General features: G+C 36.3%; 1 protein-coding gene across 4 annotated transcripts in view; it reads left to right on the top strand.

The window, feature by feature from the left end:
• The window catches only part of MCF2L (MCF.2 cell line derived transforming sequence like), a 285276-nt gene that overhangs the window by 215213 nt on the left and 48177 nt on the right, over nt 1-21886 (top strand). For all 4 annotated transcript variants that reach the window (XM_044670522.1, XM_044670521.1, XM_044670520.1 and 1 more), the window contains exons 5-7: nt 14325-14444; nt 20665-20781; nt 21434-21583. In XM_044670522.1, the coding sequence (XP_044526457.1) occupies nt 14325-14444; nt 20665-20781; nt 21434-21583 (387 nt within the window). The remainder of the gene's footprint in view (nt 1-14324; nt 14445-20664; nt 20782-21433; nt 21584-21886) is intronic.

Genomic DNA, 21886 nt, shown 5'->3' with positions numbered 1-21886 from the left:
ATCACTTTACCTAAATAGGCATCTCTTTTGAATTGATATTATTCTCCTTCGCATCCTAATTGTTTATCTACATATATCCCCTTTTAAGTTCTGAAGAAAAGGAGAAAGTGTAAGGTATCCCCAGTTATCCCCAGGACCTTGTCATAATACCATGTGAAATGTTAATTGAATAAATTAATATTATAGGGTAAAAGGCAAAAATCTAAAGCTGTTTTACAGTTTCTTAAGTGTAATCTAACCTACCTTTGGCAGTTCAGATCAGTTACCAGCTCTTTTATTTCCACATTCCTACTTTCTTTTATTTCTGAGCATCCCAGAATGTGAGACATATTACATCACTCTTCAACAATATGTGTTTTCATTAGAATGGGTATCCTCACTACCTAGTCCAGCAGGAGTTCTTAACATGTTTTTATTATGATCCCCTTTCACACTCAAATTTATATATATACATATATATAAATATATATATATCTTATAATATATTTAATTAAAATATATATATATGACTGTAAAGGAAACATTATATTGAAATACAGTTATAAAACTACTTTTAAAAAATAAGTTCATTTGGCCTCAGGTTAAGATTCTCTTGATTAGAGTTTAAATTCCTTAAGAATAATGATGATGGTTATAATGAACATTTATATAGCATTTACTATGTACCAGACACTGTAGTATAAACACTTTATAATTATTATGTAACTCGATCCTCACAACAACTCTGGGAGGTAGATATTATCATCCCTATTTTACAGTTGAGGAAATTGAGACAAACAGAGGTTAAATGACTTGCCCAAGAACACACAGAAATATCTGAGGCTGAACTTGAACTTCCTAACTCCAGTCACACACCTCTTTCTCTCTAAGCCACTTAATTGCTTGTACTGTATTTGCTTTATAGTTGTATACCTAGAGCTAATACTTGCTATATGTATTTGCCATATAGTTAAGCTTGAATAATTTTTCATTTATCCATTCACTTAATATGGATTACCAAATGTAGATTTCTATTTAATTTACTATGAATAAAGGATAGGAAAAACAAAATATTTATTATTAAATGATTACTATGTGCTTGGCAGAGTATTAAGTGCTACAAGTATGAATACAAAATGTGAGACAGTCCATGCCTTCAAGAAGCTTACATTCTAATTGGGGGAAGACAACACATATAGAAGAAAGATGGCCAAGGATGGATGTTTTAGTCTAGGAACTGATGCGAATAATGAAAGAAACCACAGAGCAATGACTTGAATAACTTAACTTTTGAGGGCATGTTATATATTTTTATTTTTTATAATATAATTTTATTTATTTTGTTAAATATTACCCCATTACATGTGAATTTTTTAACATTCTTTTTTAAAAATTTGAGTTTCAAATTATCTCCCTCTTTTGTACCCTTCTACCTCCCCATGAGAAGGCAAGCAATATTATCAGTTTTATATGTGGTCATGAAAAACATATTCCATATTAACCATATTGCAAAAGAAAACATGGTAAAAAACCAACAAGGAATATAAAGGGGGGGAAGTATGCTTCAGTCTGCACTTAGAGTTCATCACCTGGAGTTGATGCATTTTTTCATCCTTGGTCCTTTGGAATTGTCCTAGATCCATTGCCTTGATCAGATTAGCTAAGTCTTTCACAGTTGACCATCTTACAGTATTGCTGTTACTGAATAAAAGGTTCTTCTGATTCTCCTCATTTCACCCTGCATCAGTTTATAGAAGTCTTCTCAGGTTTTTATGAAACCATGCTACTTGTGAATGATTCATCTTTTCCAGGAATAGTATAGTTAATAGAGTAATGAAAAGTTTGGTTACTGTTCCAAGAACAAGAGTTAGAAAGGAGGCAGCAAAGGATGGAGTCCAAGCAGAAAGGGCAAGATGGGATAAAGATGGTCAGAGAATAACTTGGGTGAGACAGGGAGAACTATTGCTAATTAAGAATCCAGGTTGCAGAGTGGGAGGCTTGAGGTGAATTTGGGGATAGGGAAGAATGGAATGAAGATGACCAGGGAGCAACTTTTAATAAACTTGTAGAAAGTTGCTACATATCACAAAAAAAAGTATCACTTTGTAGCCTTGTTGATGATATAGTCTCTAAGGCAGGATGTTCCAGGGTAAAAAGGCAGCTGAGTCATGGTGGTATAGTCTGGAGAGAATTAGAAACACAGCCAGGAAGGAAAGTTTTTCTTTTCTAAAATAAAAATTTTATTAAGTATTTCCAACTAGATTGTAAACTTATGTTAATGACTATGTCTTCTACTTACCATAGCAGAATTGTCCATGAATTAAATGTTCACAATGACAAAGAAGCCTAGATAAAATTTCAGGGCTCCTTAATTGGTGTGTCAGTAATGCAGTAGAAGTACATTATCATGAATAGTATCCACTCTCCACAAAAAATTGGTCATGGCAAGAGTTTAGTATATGCTATAATCACCTAGAAAAGTCTGTAATTTGGGATAGAAACAGATTAGGATATCCAGGGAAGAGGAAGGATGTTTACATTCATCAGAGAATCTTTGAAAAACTCCCATTTCCCAGGTCAAATTCAGCATCTTTACAGCCACAAAAAAGCAGTTCTTAGCCATGGGGGATTTCTGAAAGGGCACTCTTTTAATTTCTTGCTTAGAAAATCCACATCCGAAACCTAAAACATTGTTGAGAAAAAAAAAAGAGTTGGGAATAAATATACTTAAGTTTATCACTAAATATCTTTGGCAACTACAGTGAAATTCAACACTTATATAATGTGCTCTAATTTTAGAGCTATTTTTAGTGCTATGGACTGAGTTAATAACACAACCTTCTATTTTGGGATACTTGGTTTATTTGGGGTGTTTTGGTTCTTATGATCTTGACATTGAACAGACCAGTAAGAGGCTTTGGGGGCAAGAATTTAGAGTTAGTAAAGTCAGATAGCCCCTTTCATTTCTTTTTCCTGGGCCATGTTTCCTAATATTCCTTGCTGTCTTTACCTATTTCTATCTGTGCAGTGAAGTCACTGAGTTAAAGTGTAAATGTTGATTTAACTTGGATACCTTATCAAAAATCTTCATAGGATTTCCATTCTTCTTTATTCTCTGCAATAGCTGTTGGTGCATGAGCTGCATTTTCATGGTGGTTTTATTTTAGTCATTTGGTAACACTTCATTGGGCAACTAACTGCATCAAGCACTGTCTAGCACTGGGGATAGAAAGGTAAAAGATAATCCCTACCCTCAAGGAACTTGCAGTTTAACGGAGAAGAAAATAAGCAAGCAAATGTGTACAAATGAGATATAGACAGGATATACATAGACAGGAAAACTGTCAACAAAGAGAAGGCACTAAAATTAAGAAATGCTTCCTATGGATTGGTGGCATTTTAGTTGGATCTTGAAGGAATGCTGGGGAACTAGAAAACAGAGACAAAAAAGGAGGGCATTCCAGGGATGAGGGACAATCAGAGAAAGATTGGCTGTCTTTTTTGAGGTGTTCTCAATGCAAGAAAGCCAATATCATTAAATCATAGGGGCACAAAGTATAAGAAGAATAGAAAGCTAGGAGGCGGCTGCTTATGAAGGGCTTTGAATGCCAGAGGATTTTGTTTTTGATCCTCAAGATATCATGGATCCACTGGAGTTTATTGAATATGGGATTGACCAGTACTTCAAATAAATGTTTCAGATAAAAGTGGTGGCTTTTTTCCCAAATATTTCTCATGAGCACTGCAATACAAAATGACTAAAAATTCTATGAAATAGTGTTTTTTATTGCCTTTGGATATAAAATAAAATGTCTTCCATCAATTCCTTTATTTTCCTTTCTGAGGAAACCCTTAGAGTGATCCATTTAGCTATAATTCCCACCACATTGTTTTATTTATAATAGGAATGCCAAAAATGATATGATTCAGTTCCTCCAAAAGTATGTCCATTCATTGGTCATCGGATAAGATTCTCACATTCAAGAGTACCTATTGCTATTTTAAAGTTTCTAGATGGTCCAAAACCATTGCCTTCTTTTCTGCCTTCATTTCTGTAGAAGTAGAAGGGAGCCACAAATGATTGAAGTTAATTTTGTATTTGTCTTTGCTTCATAGGTTTCCATGACTTAAGAATTCATGCCCCTGTGGCCAGCCTATTGGAGAACATATTCTCTATTCTTTGCTAGAATGGTTCTCAGAAAATAGGCTTAGTCTTGTTTTTTGAAGCCTTTCCAGTATAAGTGTTACCAACATGCTATGATGGACCATCAGGATAGGACTTTATAGAGGATACTCATATATCCAGACTTTAAAATAAATAAGCATATGAAATGTATGAAAACATCAGTTAAGTTCTCACCTTTATTGAAAGCTTTGATTTTAGCAACTCCACCCTTTAGCCCATTACAGTAGTTGACCAAACAGGAAGATACCAAAGTATAGCTGTAGAAATGACTTACTGCTGGATATACATATATGCATATATTGCACATATATGTAGATATCTATTTGGTTACTTTTCATATTAGGAATATGGAAAGTTTGACCGTATGTTTATGATAGTAGAGCTGGAGGGATCTTAATAACCATTTCCAGGAGTTCTTAAACTGTGCTCCATGAACATAAAAATATATTTTGATAACTGTATTTCAATGTTATTGGCTTCCTTTATTATCTGTATATTTTATTTTATACATTAAAAAAAATGATTCTGATAAGGGATCCCTAGGATTCACCAGATAGTCAAATGGCACAAAAACGATAAAGAATCCCTATTCTAGACTACCCTCATTTTATAGAAGGGAAAACTGATACTTGGGTTTTAAAGTTTATTCAAAATCATAGAAATAATAAGTGTTATTTGAACCTAGATCCCTTTTTCTTGAAATTCATTGCACTTCGACACGGACGGTCTCTTGAGCTATAAGTGGATTTTTTAAAATGATTTTGCCAACCCCAGTGTCTCCAAGAATCTTTGTTGGATTTTATAAAGCTGTATAAGAGTAGTTTGACCTTAAATAGTGGTATGAAATTGCTCTCCTAAAATAAATATATTCTATGTTTGTAAGGATAATCTGTCTCAATTCAATTCCATTCTTTTCCTTTTATCTCTAGTTTATACTCACATTAGCAACTTTCATTTAGCATATTTGTTAGATACTTTTTCTCTTCATGATAAGAATACAAAAACAAAAGAGAAAATCATCTCTGCCCTCAAGAGACATTATAGGCTCCCCTTCCTCCTACTAAATTTGTGTTTACAAACAAGAAGGCATATGTAATCATTTCAAACTTGGAAGGGACCTTACTATAACTTCTGCTCAAAAACAAATAATATAAATGAGGTTTCTCTAGTTAGAAAATGTGTTACATTGATCTTACTAGTACCTAGACAAAGCAAAACATAAGAAGGACTGAAATGTTATTAGAATTGTCCTCCTCAAATACACTTCTCTACTATATACTTATCAGTTGAGCCCTAACTACTTTTGTGGCTTCAGCAGTTGAAATATGGGGAATGTACCATGAAGTGGCTACAGAGAGGGTGGAAGAATACCAGAAGAGAGGAGAGCTCAGCTGAGAAGCAGCCAAAGCAGGAATTATTCTTGCTAACTGGATGCTAAATTCAATAGGTCTATGCTGCAAAAGGAATGCAAGTGTTATTAGTATTTTCTAAATAATGGCCCTCTGGGCTAAATCCTCACTACCCCAACGTAGTTCTATCTCTATTTTTGTTTTTGTTTTTTTAAGTAAAGGAAAAAGCATTTACTAAGCACTTACTATTTGCTAGGCACTGTGATAAACTCTGAGGATACAAAAATAAAATGCAAGATATTCTCTACCCTTAAGGGAAATTATGCTTTTTAAAAAATAATAGATTTTTATTAATATATTTTGTTTTTTCATTTCCCCTTGTATCCCTCCTTCCCCCTCCTCCCAGAGAGTCTTCTCTTATAATAATTTCTTTGAAATAAATAAAAAAATTTTTTTAGCAAACCTGATATTATATGCAATGTTTCACCTCTGTAGGACCCTCCCCCAAAACATCTATAGTCATCTTCTCATATCTCTTCTTGGGTGCCAAGATGATTCTTTATAGTCTTACAACCTTCATTTTTTATTATTGTGGGTGTTCTTTCCATTTATATTTGTGGTTCATGAAAGATGAAAATGACAGGAAATGAAAGTCTGATCTTCTGACCATATTGATTTATTAAACAATGCATGACAATTACTCAACAAACTGGGACCAGGCCCCTTCCTCATCTTGGGATTGGACCCTGAATACGGGAGGGGGGGGGCATTGAAAGCAATCAACTAAGGCCAATTAATTAAAAAGAAAACAATATCATTTTAGATAATCTGATTTCTAATTAGAGGAAAGATATGGATTTCCCAAGCTGAGATAGGGAGAATAAATAATAAAATATCCTGAATTCAGAAAAAGAGGTATTCCACTCCCCACCTCCCACTCCTCTTGACTGTAATCAATTAAAGGAGCATGGAAACAATAATTAGTTGATCAATATGGTGCCTGTTTTCAGATAATACATATGGATCTCCTCAGATGTATAATTGTAAGAAAACTCCTTGCATAAGATTTTTAGATCTGACAGAGTTTCTGGTCAGCACAACCTATGTTCTTAATTAAGGGTCTCTATGCAGCAAGTAGAGATGAGCCAGTTTTACAATAATGCAGGACTAGGTTCAAACAATGCAATAAGGCTTTCTCCAAATCTCCACAGCTGAATAAAGTTGTCTCATAAATCAGAAATTGGACTAGACACATGATTGAAAAGAAAGAAAACTGAGCTACCTTCATAACTGAGTCACGAAATGGGATCACTGTGGTTCATTCAATTCCCACAATTAACTTGCTGTTCTAATTCCTTCAATTCCCTCATATTGTTATGTCTATATTATTTGCTGGACTCTGCTTACTTCACTTCATATCAGTTACATACTTCTCTATTTATTCATCATGTTTGTTGTTTCTTACAGCATAGTAATAACATTCCATGATATTAATTCGGCACAATTTATTTAGCTACTCTGTAATTGATGGATATCTTCTTTGTTCTTTGCTATGGTAAAAAATACTTCTATAAATGTTTTGTAGTATATGAAGAGTTTCTTATTGCAAATGGCCTCCTTGTGTGTCTACGTGCCTATTAGGAAAATCTATGAACAAAAGGATATGGCCATTTTTGTCACTTTATTTGCATAATTCCAAATTGTTTTCCAGAATATTTATACCAATTCAGAGCTCCAGTAACAGTGTATTAATATGGCCATCTTTCCACTATCCCTCTAACAGTGACTTCCCATCTTTTGTCATCTGAGCCAATTTGATGGGCATAAGATGAATCTTCAGAGTTATTTTGATTTACATTTCTTGGATTATGAGTGATTTAGAATATTCTTTCTTATGATTGTTACTTGTTTTTGATTCATTTTTTGAGAATTATCAGTTCGTATCTTTTACCACTTATCTATTGGAGAATGACTTTTGGTCTTCTATATTTTCGTAGTTATAGTTGTACCTTAGATATCCCCTTAGGGAAATTTGATACAAAGATTTTCTCCAGTTGACTATTTCCATTTTTATCCTAGATCATTATTTCTTTATATGAAAAAGCTTCTCAATTTTATGTAATAGAAATGATCAATTTTATCTTTTATAATTGTCTCTGTTCCTCATTGGGTAAGAATTCTTCTCTTACTAATAAATATGAAAAGGTTTATGATTTTCTGGAGCTCTGATTATTGAGAACAGTATTCTCTCAAATAGTCTTCATTTGCAAATCTTTTTGCCTAAGGGTCTCTGCCTCCCTGTGTGGGATGGTTTTCATATCTTCTTCCTCCTCTAGAGTGAGGTTGATGCTTGTGGTAGGCACAAAAGTTCTTCATTAACCCTTTACTCTCATGGCTTTAATTTTCACCCTTATTTGGACAACCTCCAAATTATCTTCATCACCATTCCTGTATTTCCAGCCACCTGCTCTGCATTTTATTTGATGTCACACCATTATGTCAAACTGAACAAAGCTAAAACCAAAGTCATCATCTTTCCCTGAAATCTGACCCTCTCCCTAACGTTGCTCTTTCTCTTTCTAAAACTAACATCCTCCTTTAATCCAGGCTTCAAATCTCAGGGTCCTCTTTAACTCTTTCCTTATCATCACCCAGTTACCAATAAATACAGTTGTTTATACCTCCAGGGTCTGTCATCTTTCCTCTCCCTTCCATTCCTTTTGCCACCTCATGTAAACTATTATAATATCTTCCTGCAATAACCTCCTCAACTCCAGTTTCTTCACTATATCTTATATGCCACTGCCAGAGTAGATTTATTAATACACAATTCTGATTACAATGTTTCTCTGCTTAACCTTCAATGATTTCCCATTTTCTGCCAAATGAATTCTAACCTTTCTAACCTGGTATTCATAGCCTTAGGCATTCTGTCTACATCTTGCCTTTCCAGGCTTATTTCTCACTCCTCTCCTTTACATCTCTCCTTAATGAAGCCTTCCCTGATGGCCTGCCCATCCTCCTACCTCTCCACCATTAGTGAAAAGCAGATTTTTCTTCCCTCTAAAATATCTTAGCACCATATCACTTTTATCTCATCTTGCATTATAATGTATATTTATTCTCTGCCATCTCCTCTGCCTTATTATGAACTCTTTGAGAAAAATGAATATTTTATATATTTTTGTCTCCCCGGCACCTAGTACAATGCCTTCCTCTCACAGATAATCTGTTGAATTTTCTAAATTAAAAAAAAGGTTTGCAAAATACTGAAGTAGAGGATAGAAAGACAAGGAAATTGTTTATAATGTTGCTAACCATTTAGGTGGCCAATTTATCAAAACATATATAGAGAAAATAAAGTTGTTGATTTGATACCCCACCTTTTTCTCTTGCCTTTATTTAAAATTTTAGCCAAAGTAAGCTACTTGGAACATTGAGCATGGATCAATGATGTCAGCCCTTCTTAGAAGGAGTAATAATAATGACTAAGCTCAACCTGCCCTCAGGAAGCTTACATTTTGAAATATGGCATCACTGCCACCACTTAAGTAGCCTTGAAGTATGATCATCCGGAGTGCCAAAATTGTATTTATGGGAATTCAGAAGACATGATTTGGCGTCATCTCAGAAAATAGATCAGTAACAATTCCCTTCCCCAAATAGCAGTGCCAGTTTCACAAATAAAGGTGTAAGTTTGCTCTTGACTCATTAAAGGTGACCCAGAAATATCTCAAGTATTCAGACTTAAAACATGACTCTTAGCCTTTTTCTTTACTGTTAATTTTATCATTCTTTGTTTTTGTATTTGTTTTTTGTTTTTTACTAAAGTTTCACTTAATGATCTACATTTTAAAACTCATAAAGTTACTGATTCCATGCACAATATGGATAAAAACCAGTGAATGTAGCCAGTCCAAAGATATTCTAAGATTATTCTATCACATATACTTTATCCACATTTACTTATACTGATTGCTATGTTAATATCTGAGTTAAAAGTATCAAGTCTATTTTTACATTTTGTGCTAGTATTACTTTTAGACTCATTTTTAGAAATAATTTACATGACTTCATCATTAATTGAATGAAGGAGTAATTTGATACAACTCACTCAACTTCAGCTCAGATTTTTAGGTAACAAGAGAATAAAATAACTTTTGACTTGTCAAAAAGCATAACCATATCTATTCCCTAATACTTTCAGGATAAAGTTTGACCCCAGAAAGTGAATTAGATTTTTTTGTTGTCATATCTGCTTTTACAAACAACTACACTTTGAGGTATGTAAATTGGGAACCTACTTGGGGTTCATTGACACCAAGTTACTATTTAATAGGAACTCCAATCAAACAAGTTCATCAAAAATGTACTTTTGAGAAATAGTTAAAGCTACAGTATTGCTCTAGGTCACTCTGTCTAAAGAATACAAATTACCATATGAAAGATGGTCCTTATTGTGATATAAAGAAGGATGAATTGATGGATTTCTATAAGAACTGGAAAGACCTATATGAACTGATGCACTGTGAAATAAGCAGAACCAGGAGAACATTGTACACAGTGACTAACATTGTGAGATGATCAAATGTGATTGACTTTGCAACTAAAAGCAATGCAATGATCCAGGACAATTCTGAGGGACTTATGAGAAAGAATGCTATTCATATTTAAAGAAAGAACTGTGGGAGTAGAAATACAGAAGAAAACATGTGATTTATCACTTGTTTATATGGTATGTGATTTAGAGTTTTGGTTTTAAAGGATTACTCTTTTACAAAAATGAATAATATGTAAATAAAATGGAAGTTCAATTGATAATATATATAACTGTATAATCTAGTGGAATTGCTCATCAGCTCCAGGATGGGGGAGGAATGAGGGGAGAGAGAAAACATGAATCATGTAACCATGGGAAAAATTTAAAAAGAAAAAAAGAAAGATGGTTCCTGCATTCAATGAGCTTATTGTGTAACTGGAAAATAAGGGGCTTCATAAAAATTTAAATAATAATACAAAGCAGAATATGTCTAAATGCCAAGCCAGTGGTACATTCAGTAAAGTGGATTTTAGAGAAAGGAGAGATCACTGTCAGCCAGGAAATTTGATAAAGGCTTTGTGAAGGAGGAAGAACTTGGGGAAATCAGGGAAGTTTCAGGGAAGATGTAAGACTTGAAGTGATCCTCAAAGGGTTTTATGGATAGATAGAAAAGAAAAGACATTCCTAGTACAAGCACAGCATGATCAAAGGTGCAAAGGCAAGAATGAATAAAACATGTTCTGGGAATGCTAAATGGATCAGGTTGGAGGAGAGGTAGTTGAAACTTCTGGCTAAAGTGAGATGTGTAATTAACTACGAATTATTTTTCCATTTTCCCCTTAGACTCCTTTGCCACAGATAATAAAGAGTTGTCTGAGTAAAGGAGTCTTCTGTTGCCTTTGATATTTTTTGCTTTGATGTGTCTAGAATGATTGTAAGTCTCCAGAAATATATGGAAGGAAATATATATACATATATATATACATGTATTTTTAAAAACCCTCATCTTCCATCTTAGAATCAATACTGTATATTGGTTCTGAGACAGAAGAGTAGTAAGGGCTAGGAAATGGGAGTCAAGTGACTTGCCCATGGTCACATAGCTAGGAAGTGTTTAAGGTCAGAACCCAGGACCTCCTGTATTTGGGTCTGGCTCTCAATCCACTGAGCCACCTAGCTGCCCCAAAGGAAATATTTTTGGTGCAAAATAAAATTAAGGAAATTTTAATTGTTGTCTAGTTTCAGGGGAGGGAGTTGATTATCCTTCTTTTTAAAGTTTATTTCCTTGTGCCCTGTGCTTCTTAGCTCCAAAAATATTTCCTTGCTTTAATTAGCAGAATTTTCCACACAGGCTTCCCTGATGTATAGGAGTCCAGTGAGGGAAACTTCAGATCCTAATACCATGAGGTCATCTACCAACTAGGTTGTTGTATTTTCTTTTACTCGTAGATTGAGACTGAACCCTACAGACTTCATCATTCTACAACATTTAAAGTTGCAATCAAATCAGGCAATTAATTGATTTCACTCATAATTTCCACATTGTTCCTTAACTCTCTTGGAGGAAATTGGGGAAGTAAAGTCTTTTTCTTTTCTTGTTAGCTTTCAGGGAAGGAAGCATTGCTATAAGAAGAATGCCTTCAACTAACCCTGCTTTTGGCTACATCAAACATGTAAATGCCTTGGGGATTGGGCTTGTTCAGTGAGGCAGCAGCAGAAGCAAAAGAGCAGAATAATGAGCTGGAATGGATTTCAGGTTTTCCTTGCTCTCCCTGCAGAAACTCAGATTGTTGGCTTTTATGGGCCCAAGTAAAGCCAGAAAGCATTCGGTCACAGTAAAACAATGACATTTTTGCACCCCAAGGGGCATAGAATTTTCAGTCTCACCATTACAACCACCACCACTCCTCCCAAGACCTCCACCTCATCATTCTAGCTAAGCTTTGTAGGATTGAGAAGGTGTAGCTAGACTGTAAGTTCATGAGAAAAAGATGATAAAGTTTTAAAGGACTATGGGTTCAACAGTGTGACATGGCTTCCAAAAAACCCAATTTAGTCGTTGGTTCTTTCATAGAAATCTAGTGTTACAATGAAGGAAAGGATAGATTCTTCTGAATTTTGAGCAAGATGAATCCTATTTAAAGAACTGGGTCCCCTGGGAGGTGCTGCTTTTTAGCAGATACATCTATGAATTAAATCACATCCAGAGTGACTAGGCTGATGGAGGTATTCTAAACAACCACGTGAAGATCAGTTAAAAGAACCATGGATATTTGTTGCTGTGTTCAGTCACTTCCATCATGTCCTACTCTTTGTGACCCCAATTGGGGTTTTCTTGGCACAGATGCTAGAGTGGTTGGCCATTTCATTCTCCAGCTCATTACACAAATGAGGAACTGAGGCAATGTTAAGCGTTTTGCCTGAAGCAAATAAGTATCTGAAGTCAAATTTGAACTCAGGAAAATGATTCTTCCTGACTTCAATCCTAGCACACTATCCATTATTTAGGCATGCCAAAAAAATAAAAAATAAGTCTTGGGCAGCTAGATAACTCAGTGAATAGAGAGCCAGGCCTGGAGACAGGAGATCCTGGGTTCAAATATTTGAAGGGCTATGGCATGGAAGAGAGATTAAATTTGTTTTCCTTAAAACAGTAGATGTGAAGTTATACTATTTACTGGGAAGCAGTTTTCAGTTCATCATATGAGAGAATTTCCAAACAGAACTGTCTGAAAAGTAGAAGAGGCCCACTTAGGAAGGCAGGGAATTCTCCATCCCTCAAATGGAGGCTGTATGACCACTTGTCAGAGATGTGGTCAAAGAGGATTCATGTTTTATGTAGGGGTTGGCATAGATGCCTTGTGAGGTCTCTTCTAGGGGCTTAGAATTCTCTTGCTCTCTGCTGTTACTAAGAGAACTTGTATCTGACTGCAGGTAGCTTTGTATTTCTGTGCTGTGTCCCTATAGCCAAATAAAATGGCATTTCAATGGATAGGATGTTCTAATAGAGAACCAGTCACAGAAGGAGTTGATAAAGGTACCTCTTTGAGAATCCATGAGTGAGCAACAAGGTCCTCATGTCTACTGCAACATTTCAATGGATAGTGTTATAAAAAAACTTTTCCTGAGTATTGTATTCTGCTAGACTACTGTAATACTGCTTACAATACAGCTGGCTTGATGTATTAACATTCTTTCATCACAAAAGCACAAAGGTGACACCCCAAATTGCCTGTTTTGTATTGAGCCATGAAGAACTTTTTTTTAAACATGTAAACATCTAAGGAGCTCAGTGAATTAAGAGCCAGACCTAGTGAAGGAAGGTCCTGGTTTCAAATCTGGCCTCTGACTAAGACTTCCTACCTGTGTGATCTTGGGCAAGTCACTTAACCCCCATTGCCTGGTCCTTACTGTTCTTCGGTCTCAGAACCAATAAATAATATTGATTCTAAGATGGAAGATAAGGGGCTTTTATTTTTTTAAAAACCATACAAACATGTAAACATCTTAGCCTACTAAAATTGGTTTGCTCTAAATAACATCTAAATCAGCAAATCACCCACAATAATTGACTTGTATAATCCAAGAACTTTAGAAAGGAAAGCCATCATGGACTTACTTAGTATAACTGTATGTTCATTTCCCAAAATCTGGAGCAAACTGTTCATTTTAGCCTCTTGTGCTTAGACTAATGTTCAGACAAAACACGTAGCCACAAAGTTCAGGAATGGGATAGAGAAAGAATCATAGATCCAAGCCTCAAAAGCAAGGTACTAACTTAAGTTCCATTACTTATCTGTGAACAAATGCACCTACCATAGACCAAAGGCACAGCTATGTGGTGCAGTGGGTAGTGTGTCAATTCTAAAGTCAGGAAGACTCCTGTTCTGGAGTTCAAATCCAGCCTCAGACACTTAGTAGCTGTGTGACCCTGGAAAAGTCACTTAACCCATTTGTCTCAGTTTCCTCATATCTAAAATGAGCTGGAGAAGAAAATGGCAAAGAATTGTGGCATCATTGCCAAGAAAACCCCAAATACAGTCACAAAGAATTGGACCCAGCTGAAAAAATGACTTGGCTGAGCAATGGACGCAAAGTTGTCCTAATTGAGTTGGTAGGGGACGGGAGCAGAGGTACCAGTAGTTGCTCAGAAAATCCTTAATCATCTTTCTGAATTGGTGTTTTTTATATTATACTTGGGACTTTAACCACCCCCGAGAGCTGCAGTAGCATATGTTGTTTATAAGAAATGTCTTCTTTTTACTTCCAGGCATCTTTCCCAGGGAACCTACAACTTGTCCTTGTTCTACGTCCTACGGGATTTTTACAACGGACTCTCTCAGACATTGCTTTCAAATTCAATAGAGATGAATTTAAAATGAAGGTACCTGTAAGTATTTCAGTACTTGACCTTTCTCCCCCAAGAATATGGAAAAGGAGTCTCTTCCCTTGTCACCGATGGAAATTGTCCAAAGTATTTATAATTGTTATGAAATTGCTTTGATAAGATTCTGGACACATTCTCCATGGAGGAGCCTAAGTCTGTCAGTAAAGAGACTGGGAAAAAAAAGTGGTTGGAGCTGGTAACTTGACTTGGGAAAGGTCTGGATGATTAGTCTTTGAGTTCTAAACCTCCTGATATATTAGCTAGAACTTGAGGTATGCCCCAGGTTGTAAAATAGAATTTAGTGAGATGCCCCAACAGGGCATGAAGATTCCAAAATAGGAATAGAAAGTCATTTTATGTTTGGACCTTTCAGAGAAGGGTCATGAGTGAAAGCAGAATCCAAGGGCTTGTAGTGATTGATAATGGTCAGTCAGTTAATAAACAAGGTACTTGTACAAGGCATGTTGGGAAGGTAGAAATGACAAGACTGATTCGATATGTGGGGTGAGAGAAAGGGAACAGTCAAAGATAACACCAAGATTGAGAAATTGGGTAATTGGAGAAATGGTAGAACTCTTACAGACATCTGGAGAGCCTTATGAGAGGTGGTTTTAGAAGAGAAAACAATGAGTTCTGTTTTAGGTGTGTTCAATTTGAGATACCTAACAGACATGCAGTTCAAAATACCCAATAGGAGGCTCATGGTGGAAGACTGGGTGTCAACAGAGAGCCTACAGGATGGCTGTATGATTCTGGGAGTTATCTGCATAGACATGAGAACTGGACCCATGGAAGTAAATAAGGTCACCAAGTGAAAAGAGTCAAAGAAGAAATAGAATGGGGAATAGGACAGAACCTTGGGGCACACGTGCAGTTAGTGGGAATGGACCTAGATACTGCAAAGGAGACTGAGATCAGACGACTAAGAGGAGAAGCAAGAGAGCAGTAGCATGAAAACCAGAAAATATTCAGGAAGAGTAAGCAGTCAGCAGAGTCAAAATTCTACAGAGAACATCAAGGATGTGAGGAAGATGAAGAAAAGACCATTGTAGGGGGCATCTGGGTGGCTCAGTGGATTGAGAGCCAGGCTCAGAGACTGGAGGTCCTGGGTTCAAATGTGGCCTCAGACACTTCCTAGCTGTGTGATCCTGGGCCAGTCACTTGACCCCCATTGCCTAGCCCTTACCACTCTTCTGCCTTAGAACCAATATACAATATTGATTCCAAGATGAAAGGTAAGAGTTTTAAAAAAAAGACCTTTGTCATGAGAAAATTAAGAAAATATTGGTAAATTCAGAGGGAGCTGTTGCAGTTGAGTGAGGTCAGGAGCAAGATTGCAAAGAGTTTAGAAGAGGGTGGCTTAATTGAGTAGAGCACTGGACCTGGAGACAGGAAGACCTGAGTTCAACTGTAGCCTCATACCCTCACTAGTTGTGTGGCCTTGGATAAGTCAGTTACCCTCTTTTTGCCTTTGTCCACTGGAGAAGGAAATGGCAAATTTCTCTAGTATCTGCCAAGAAAACTTCAAGGACAGTGTAATCTATTGAGTCATGAAGAGTCTGATATGACTAAATGACTGAAGAATAACGAGTCAATCAACTGCAATAGACAAATGGGCATTTGAGCGAGACTAGACCCAGATGTTAGCCTAGGACCTGATCTTCATGACAGGAAGTAGAGCCAAATTTAAGAGTCTGTTGATTTTGCCAAAGAGGGTTGCATGTAATAAGTAAATTCAGAATGGGGTATCCCTTTAAGCCATCTGGGGCTAGACCATAATATTTAGAATAGGATTTCCTGATACTGTAACTCATAAATTATGATTTGGGTTGTGCTTTGTTTTACCTTCCCCTTAGTAAAACTTTTTTGGAAAAAGCCCACCTAAACTTATCTGAATCAAGACTAAGTTCTTGGGGCAAATTGGATAGAAAGTGGATAGAGTTCAGTGGATAGAGAGCCAGGAGGTCCTGGGTTCAAATAAGGCTTCAGCTACTTCCTAGCTGTGTGACCTTGAGCAAGTCACTTAACCCTCATTGCCTAGCCCTCACCACTCTTCTGCCTTGGAACCAATACTAAATATTAATTCCAACGCAGAAGGTAAGCTTTAAAAAAAAAGATTAAATTATTGTTGTTGAGTCATTTTAAAAAAAATTTTTGCACATTTATTTCCACTCACCCAGATATTCCAAAGCATTTTACAAACCATAGCTAATTCTTCCTTACATCTTGCCCCTTGCCCTTGGGAGAAGTCTTCAGTTAATATAGCACAGACCGTTTCATGAACAAAAATGCCCTGTTGAGTCATTCTTTCAGTCATAACTGACTCTTCACAACCCCATTTGGGGTTTTCTTAGCAGAGATACTGGTTTGCAATTTTCTTCTCCAGTTCATTTTAAGATTAGTAAACTGAGGCAATCCATGTTAAGTGACTTGCTCAGAGTCAATCACATCGCTAGTAAGTATCTAAAGCCAGATTTGAACTGAGAAAGATGAGCCTTCCTGACTGCAGATACAGCACACTATCCACTGCATCACTTAGCTACCCACAGAAGAAGCTGAGATGTAAAATTTACTACAGGTTTGGGGAGGTAAGCATTATATTTAATTTAATTTAAATAAAGTTGTATTCATTAAAGAAAAGTTCTACTAAATAGGCTCCAAGTTCACTGGGGAAAGGTTCTTGGATTGCCCATGCCAGTTATTGTGGCCAACTACCTGAGTGGATGTTATTTTTGAGCATACTGATTTTAGTGGGCTCATCTGTTTCCTTATTTTAAAAAAAGTTCTGTGTGACTTGGTACAAAACAGGCAACTCTAGCCAGTGTGCCACCTTGTCTGTTAATCATAACAGTCGTAAGATGGTAGGTAGGTTACTAATATGACTTCATCCCCAGTTTCATGCTCCCATTCCCATTTCAGGACTAGTAATTTTCTCTATCATGTTTCCCCAAACCAACCTGTCCACAGAAATCAAGATAAAAGCAAAAATAATCCTGAAGGGGAAGGGTGAAGAAATGGTAGCTTTTATTCCCTTTGCTCCCCTTCACACCACTTTGTCCCCTCCCTCCAACAGATGGAATCACTTCCTTCTTCACTTTCACAGAATCATTGCTTTTGTGCTGGAAGAGGCCTTTGAGGCCATCTAGTTCAGACCCCTCATTTTACAGATAAGGAAACTGAGCCTCAGAGATGGACAGTGAGTTGTCTAAGGTCATGCAGGTAGTAAAGTGGCAGAACTGGGATTGGAACTCAGATTCTAAGACTCCAAATTCAGCACACTTTACACTGCACCACTATGAACTTCCTTCTAGCCCATTAATGCTTCCTAACTGCCAGGTTCAAATCATTGGTCAAAGAATTGCATTCTTGTTGTGCTAACCAAGTACACGGCTGTATTTCTTCTATTCATCAGAATTACATGTATCCCTTCTATATCACATGAATTAGGGGTGAGGTGCCCCCAAGATCTGGAAAATCCAAGTAAAAATGTTTAGCCCTCCCTTTGTACCAGAGAAGTCTGATTTTTTTTTATTTTATGGAGTATTTACACTACATTATATGCATTTATGAGGTACTAAACTCTTAAAGATATCTCTGTATTTCTAAAATTTGTGTGTCATCTGCCGGCTTTCGTGTTCTTTTCACAAACTTTAAGTTTTTACTTATTTTAACTTTAAAATGTTTGTGGCATTAAAAGATAAAATATGTTGATATTGAACTATATAGAGAGTTTATGCCTTTCAGAGTTTTTACCTTTTTCTGTGTCATCTGCAGCTTCCCGAAAAATATGTCGAAAGTTGCAATGTGAAAGGAATGTCTGCATTTTTTATTATTAATGATAACACCTGATACTTTTATAGCATCTTAAAGTTTAGAAATCCTTTATGTACATTTTCTATTTTGAATTTCAAAAAAACTCTGCAAAGTATTCTCCCATTTTTCAGACAAAGAAACTGAGACTCAGAGAGGATAAATGTCAAAGTCACATAACTAGTGACTACGTAGGATAAATGCTCATACTCTCATACCAGAAGCAGAATTCAAACCGAAATCTTCCTCCCTTACACTGAGTTTAGCATTCTGTACTTTATAACTGAGGCCACAACTCCTTTCCCTCAGCCATTCATATTACTAGAAGCATATTATTTTTAGCAACCTTGGAAAGTATGGTATTTTCTATGGGCGCACTGGGCTATCTGTGAAAATATTCGTGTATGCTGCAATGTAAATGCCACACTGAGTCCTTACAAATAAAAGCATCCGATGCTGTGGGATTTTTGAGAATAGTATGTTCTGTGTTTCTAGTACGAAAGCAGCCTTAGCGTCTAAAGAAGCATGATATGGATGTTATTTATGGTAAACCATTGCTTTAGGTTTCTTCTATACATCATCCTCTGGCACACTTTGGATGGTTAGAGCCTTTGTGAACCAAAGTCACTCTAAAGTTCCATGTTCCATTACCACTTCTTTGGAACCTTCTATACCTATTAGGTCCTTTGGAGCAGAAGCATTTCCATCTTCATGATCCTCATACTGAATACAAAATCTTTTCTATCAGTAATTAGATTATGCTTTGTTTTATATTTGGCAAGAAAGCCACAGCAGGAACTATTTTCACATATATACTTGTTCACAGGAAGTAGTTTCCTTTGCAGAGTGACATATTAGTTAGTAGTCAAGAGTCAGGTTTCAAAAGGTATATTAACATTAAAATCACTGGCCTTTTCTAATCTGCTGGGTCATCATTAAAGTTCTCCTCTCTGGCTTAGTACAACTGTTACTTGGAATCAGTCATTTTTTTGGCCGTGACTGACTCTTTGTGACCTCATTTAGGGTTTTCTTGGCAGAGATACTGAAGTGTTTTGTCATTTCCTCCTCCAGGTCATTTTATAGATAAGGAAACTGAGGCAGACAGGGTTGAGTGACTTGCTGGGCACACAGCAGTGTCCTGGGCCAGATTTGAACTTCAGTGTCACCTAGCTGTTCTAGACACCCTAGATCAACAATTTACTCCCAACATTTCTAGAGTATCCCCAACTCTAGAAGGTAGCATGCTAGGGAAAAAATGATCAATAAGTGGGTTTGCTTTTAGACCCATTACTAATTGCTGATAATGATATTTTTATTATTAATTTATCAATAGGATGCTAGTGATGATATAGGAAACTTAAAATAAAAGAATTTAGAAAGGTTCCCACAAAAATAGATGCATAATGAATGAGAAAGAAATTTAGGGAAGTTTCTTTGACTATTTTTCTCTGGGTTAGGTTTGCTTGGAAGGCACAGAAGAATGGTGTAGAAGGACAAAAATGGAGGTCAACTAAATCTCTTTTTTTTCTCCTAACTAAATCTCTTTTTGAGCTTCATTCTTAAATTAAAACACATTTGCTTCTGATTTCCTAATATAAATTACGCTATTTTTAATCTCAACGAATAGTTAACAATCACCAGGGTGGTAATATGGAACAGATGTGAAATAGATCTAAGGTCCTATTTTGGAACACTTACTTGATACTTACAGTGCTATGATTTTTTTTTAAAAAAATTTAAATAGTTGGAGTTTTATGAAGTGAAATCAAGGGGAAAAAATTAGACATAGCAAAAACTAAAAATTGTCCCTTTGTTAATTTGGTTCTAGGGTCACTAATAAAAAAAACCCTTTCCCTCTCCTGTGTTTGGAAAGAGGAATCATTAATATACCACAACCATATATTTCTGATGTGTAACTAGAATCTAAGTCCTTTAAAGGTGGGAACTATTTTTGTTTTGCATTTCTATCTCTTGCATGCATACATAATAGGGACTTAATTAATGGATTCTAAGATCAGAGATTTACAACTGGAAGGGACACACCAACCCTCTCCTATTACTGATGAGGAAATTGAGGCTAAGAAAAGTTTTAAGAGACTTTTCACATAAATGTCAGAAATATTCATTGTTCTTGTTGATTGAAGTGTAAAAGTCGATGATGATTGCACACATAATATTTATGTTTTAGCTCACGTTTGGGGTATTGTGCAGACACTAATTGGTACCTGATAAAACTGGATCATTTTCTTCTGCAATGGGTACATATAAATTGTGCTTTCTCAAACTGAACAGCTATTATTTTGGTCAACTGTGTCCTTTGCAACAATAAAGACATTTTCCCTGATAGATTACTGGGTCAGCCCTATGGATAGGTGTTCTATTTGTGGGTTTTGCTTTGTTTTGCTTTTTCTAGATCATAATGCTCAGTTCAGTACCAGAATTGCAGAGTTATATTGACAAAACACAGCTGACGGAAGATCTTGGTGGGACCTTGGACTATTGCCATAGCAGGTGGCTATCTCACCGCACAGTAAGTGACCTTTCTGATTATATTTTGGTGAGTGGGGGGTGGGGGGAGGATTTCCCTTGATTACATGCTTAGTATATAATTCTGCTTCTGCATTGTGGCATTAACTTTTCTCCAAACACGTTCATGTTAACAAAAGTTTACTTCCAAAGAATGAGAAGATGGTCTCAATGGAACTTAGTCATCTTAAAGAAATAACATGAGTAATAAGTTTGGGAGTGGTTTTCTGCAGGCTGTGCAAAGGCTGTGTTGTTGTGGTGGTGGTGGTGGTGTTGTGTGTGAGTGTGTGTGTGTGTGTGTGTGTGTGTGTGTGAGAGAGAGAGAGAGAGAGAGAGAGAGAGAGAGAGAGAGAGAGCATGCGTGCTCATTCCACTCCTAAGAGGGAGAGAGAAAGAAGAATGACTCTGAATTTTGAAATTATGTTCAAAGTTTGTCTGATGTGAGCCTGGGAGGGGAAAAAAAGCATGCAATCAAGGAACGAATGGTGAAGGTATTTATCTATGAACATGATGTTCAGATTTTCTTTTGAAATCTTTTACTTTTGGAATGAGATGTTTAATTTCTTAGCTGTTATGAGACCATGTCTCATTTTAATACTCATGTTGTGTACGTGGAATGTTTTGTGATAGCCTCTTTTCCCTCCTTATTTCAAAAGGCTATTGAAAGTTTTGCCCTAATGGTTAAGCAAACAGCTCAAATGCTCCAGTCCTTTGGGACAGAACTGGCCGAGACGGAATTACCTAATGATGTACAGTCAACCAGCTCCATTCTTTCAGCACACACAGAGAAGAAAGGCAAAATGAAGGTAAGTAAAGCTTGGGAAGAGGCAAGACTTGTTGAGGTTAAACACTCTAGGGCTCTAATCATTAAGAGAAATTTGAGAGGGGGGAAAAGCATGATTTCTTTGATTATGCCAAATTGAAGACTAAAACATGGTTCAAAAAGTCACTCATATTAGATACTTGTTCATTAGCTTTCGAGATGGAAGGTTCACATTTATCTCTGACACAAAAAGCACATTTTTTGACTCTGATATTAAAAAGACAGCCTTAGTAGAATGCAGATTGAAACACGTTCTTGTGGTGGCACCAAATGGGTAATAAATCCT

This window comes from Gracilinanus agilis, chromosome 3, assembly GCF_016433145.1.
Source record: "Gracilinanus agilis isolate LMUSP501 chromosome 3, AgileGrace, whole genome shotgun sequence".
Taxonomy (NCBI): Eukaryota; Metazoa; Chordata; class Mammalia; order Didelphimorphia; family Didelphidae; genus Gracilinanus; species Gracilinanus agilis.
The sequence above is the reverse complement of the archived record's forward strand: the minus strand, read 5'-3'. Positions and strand labels throughout refer to the sequence as shown.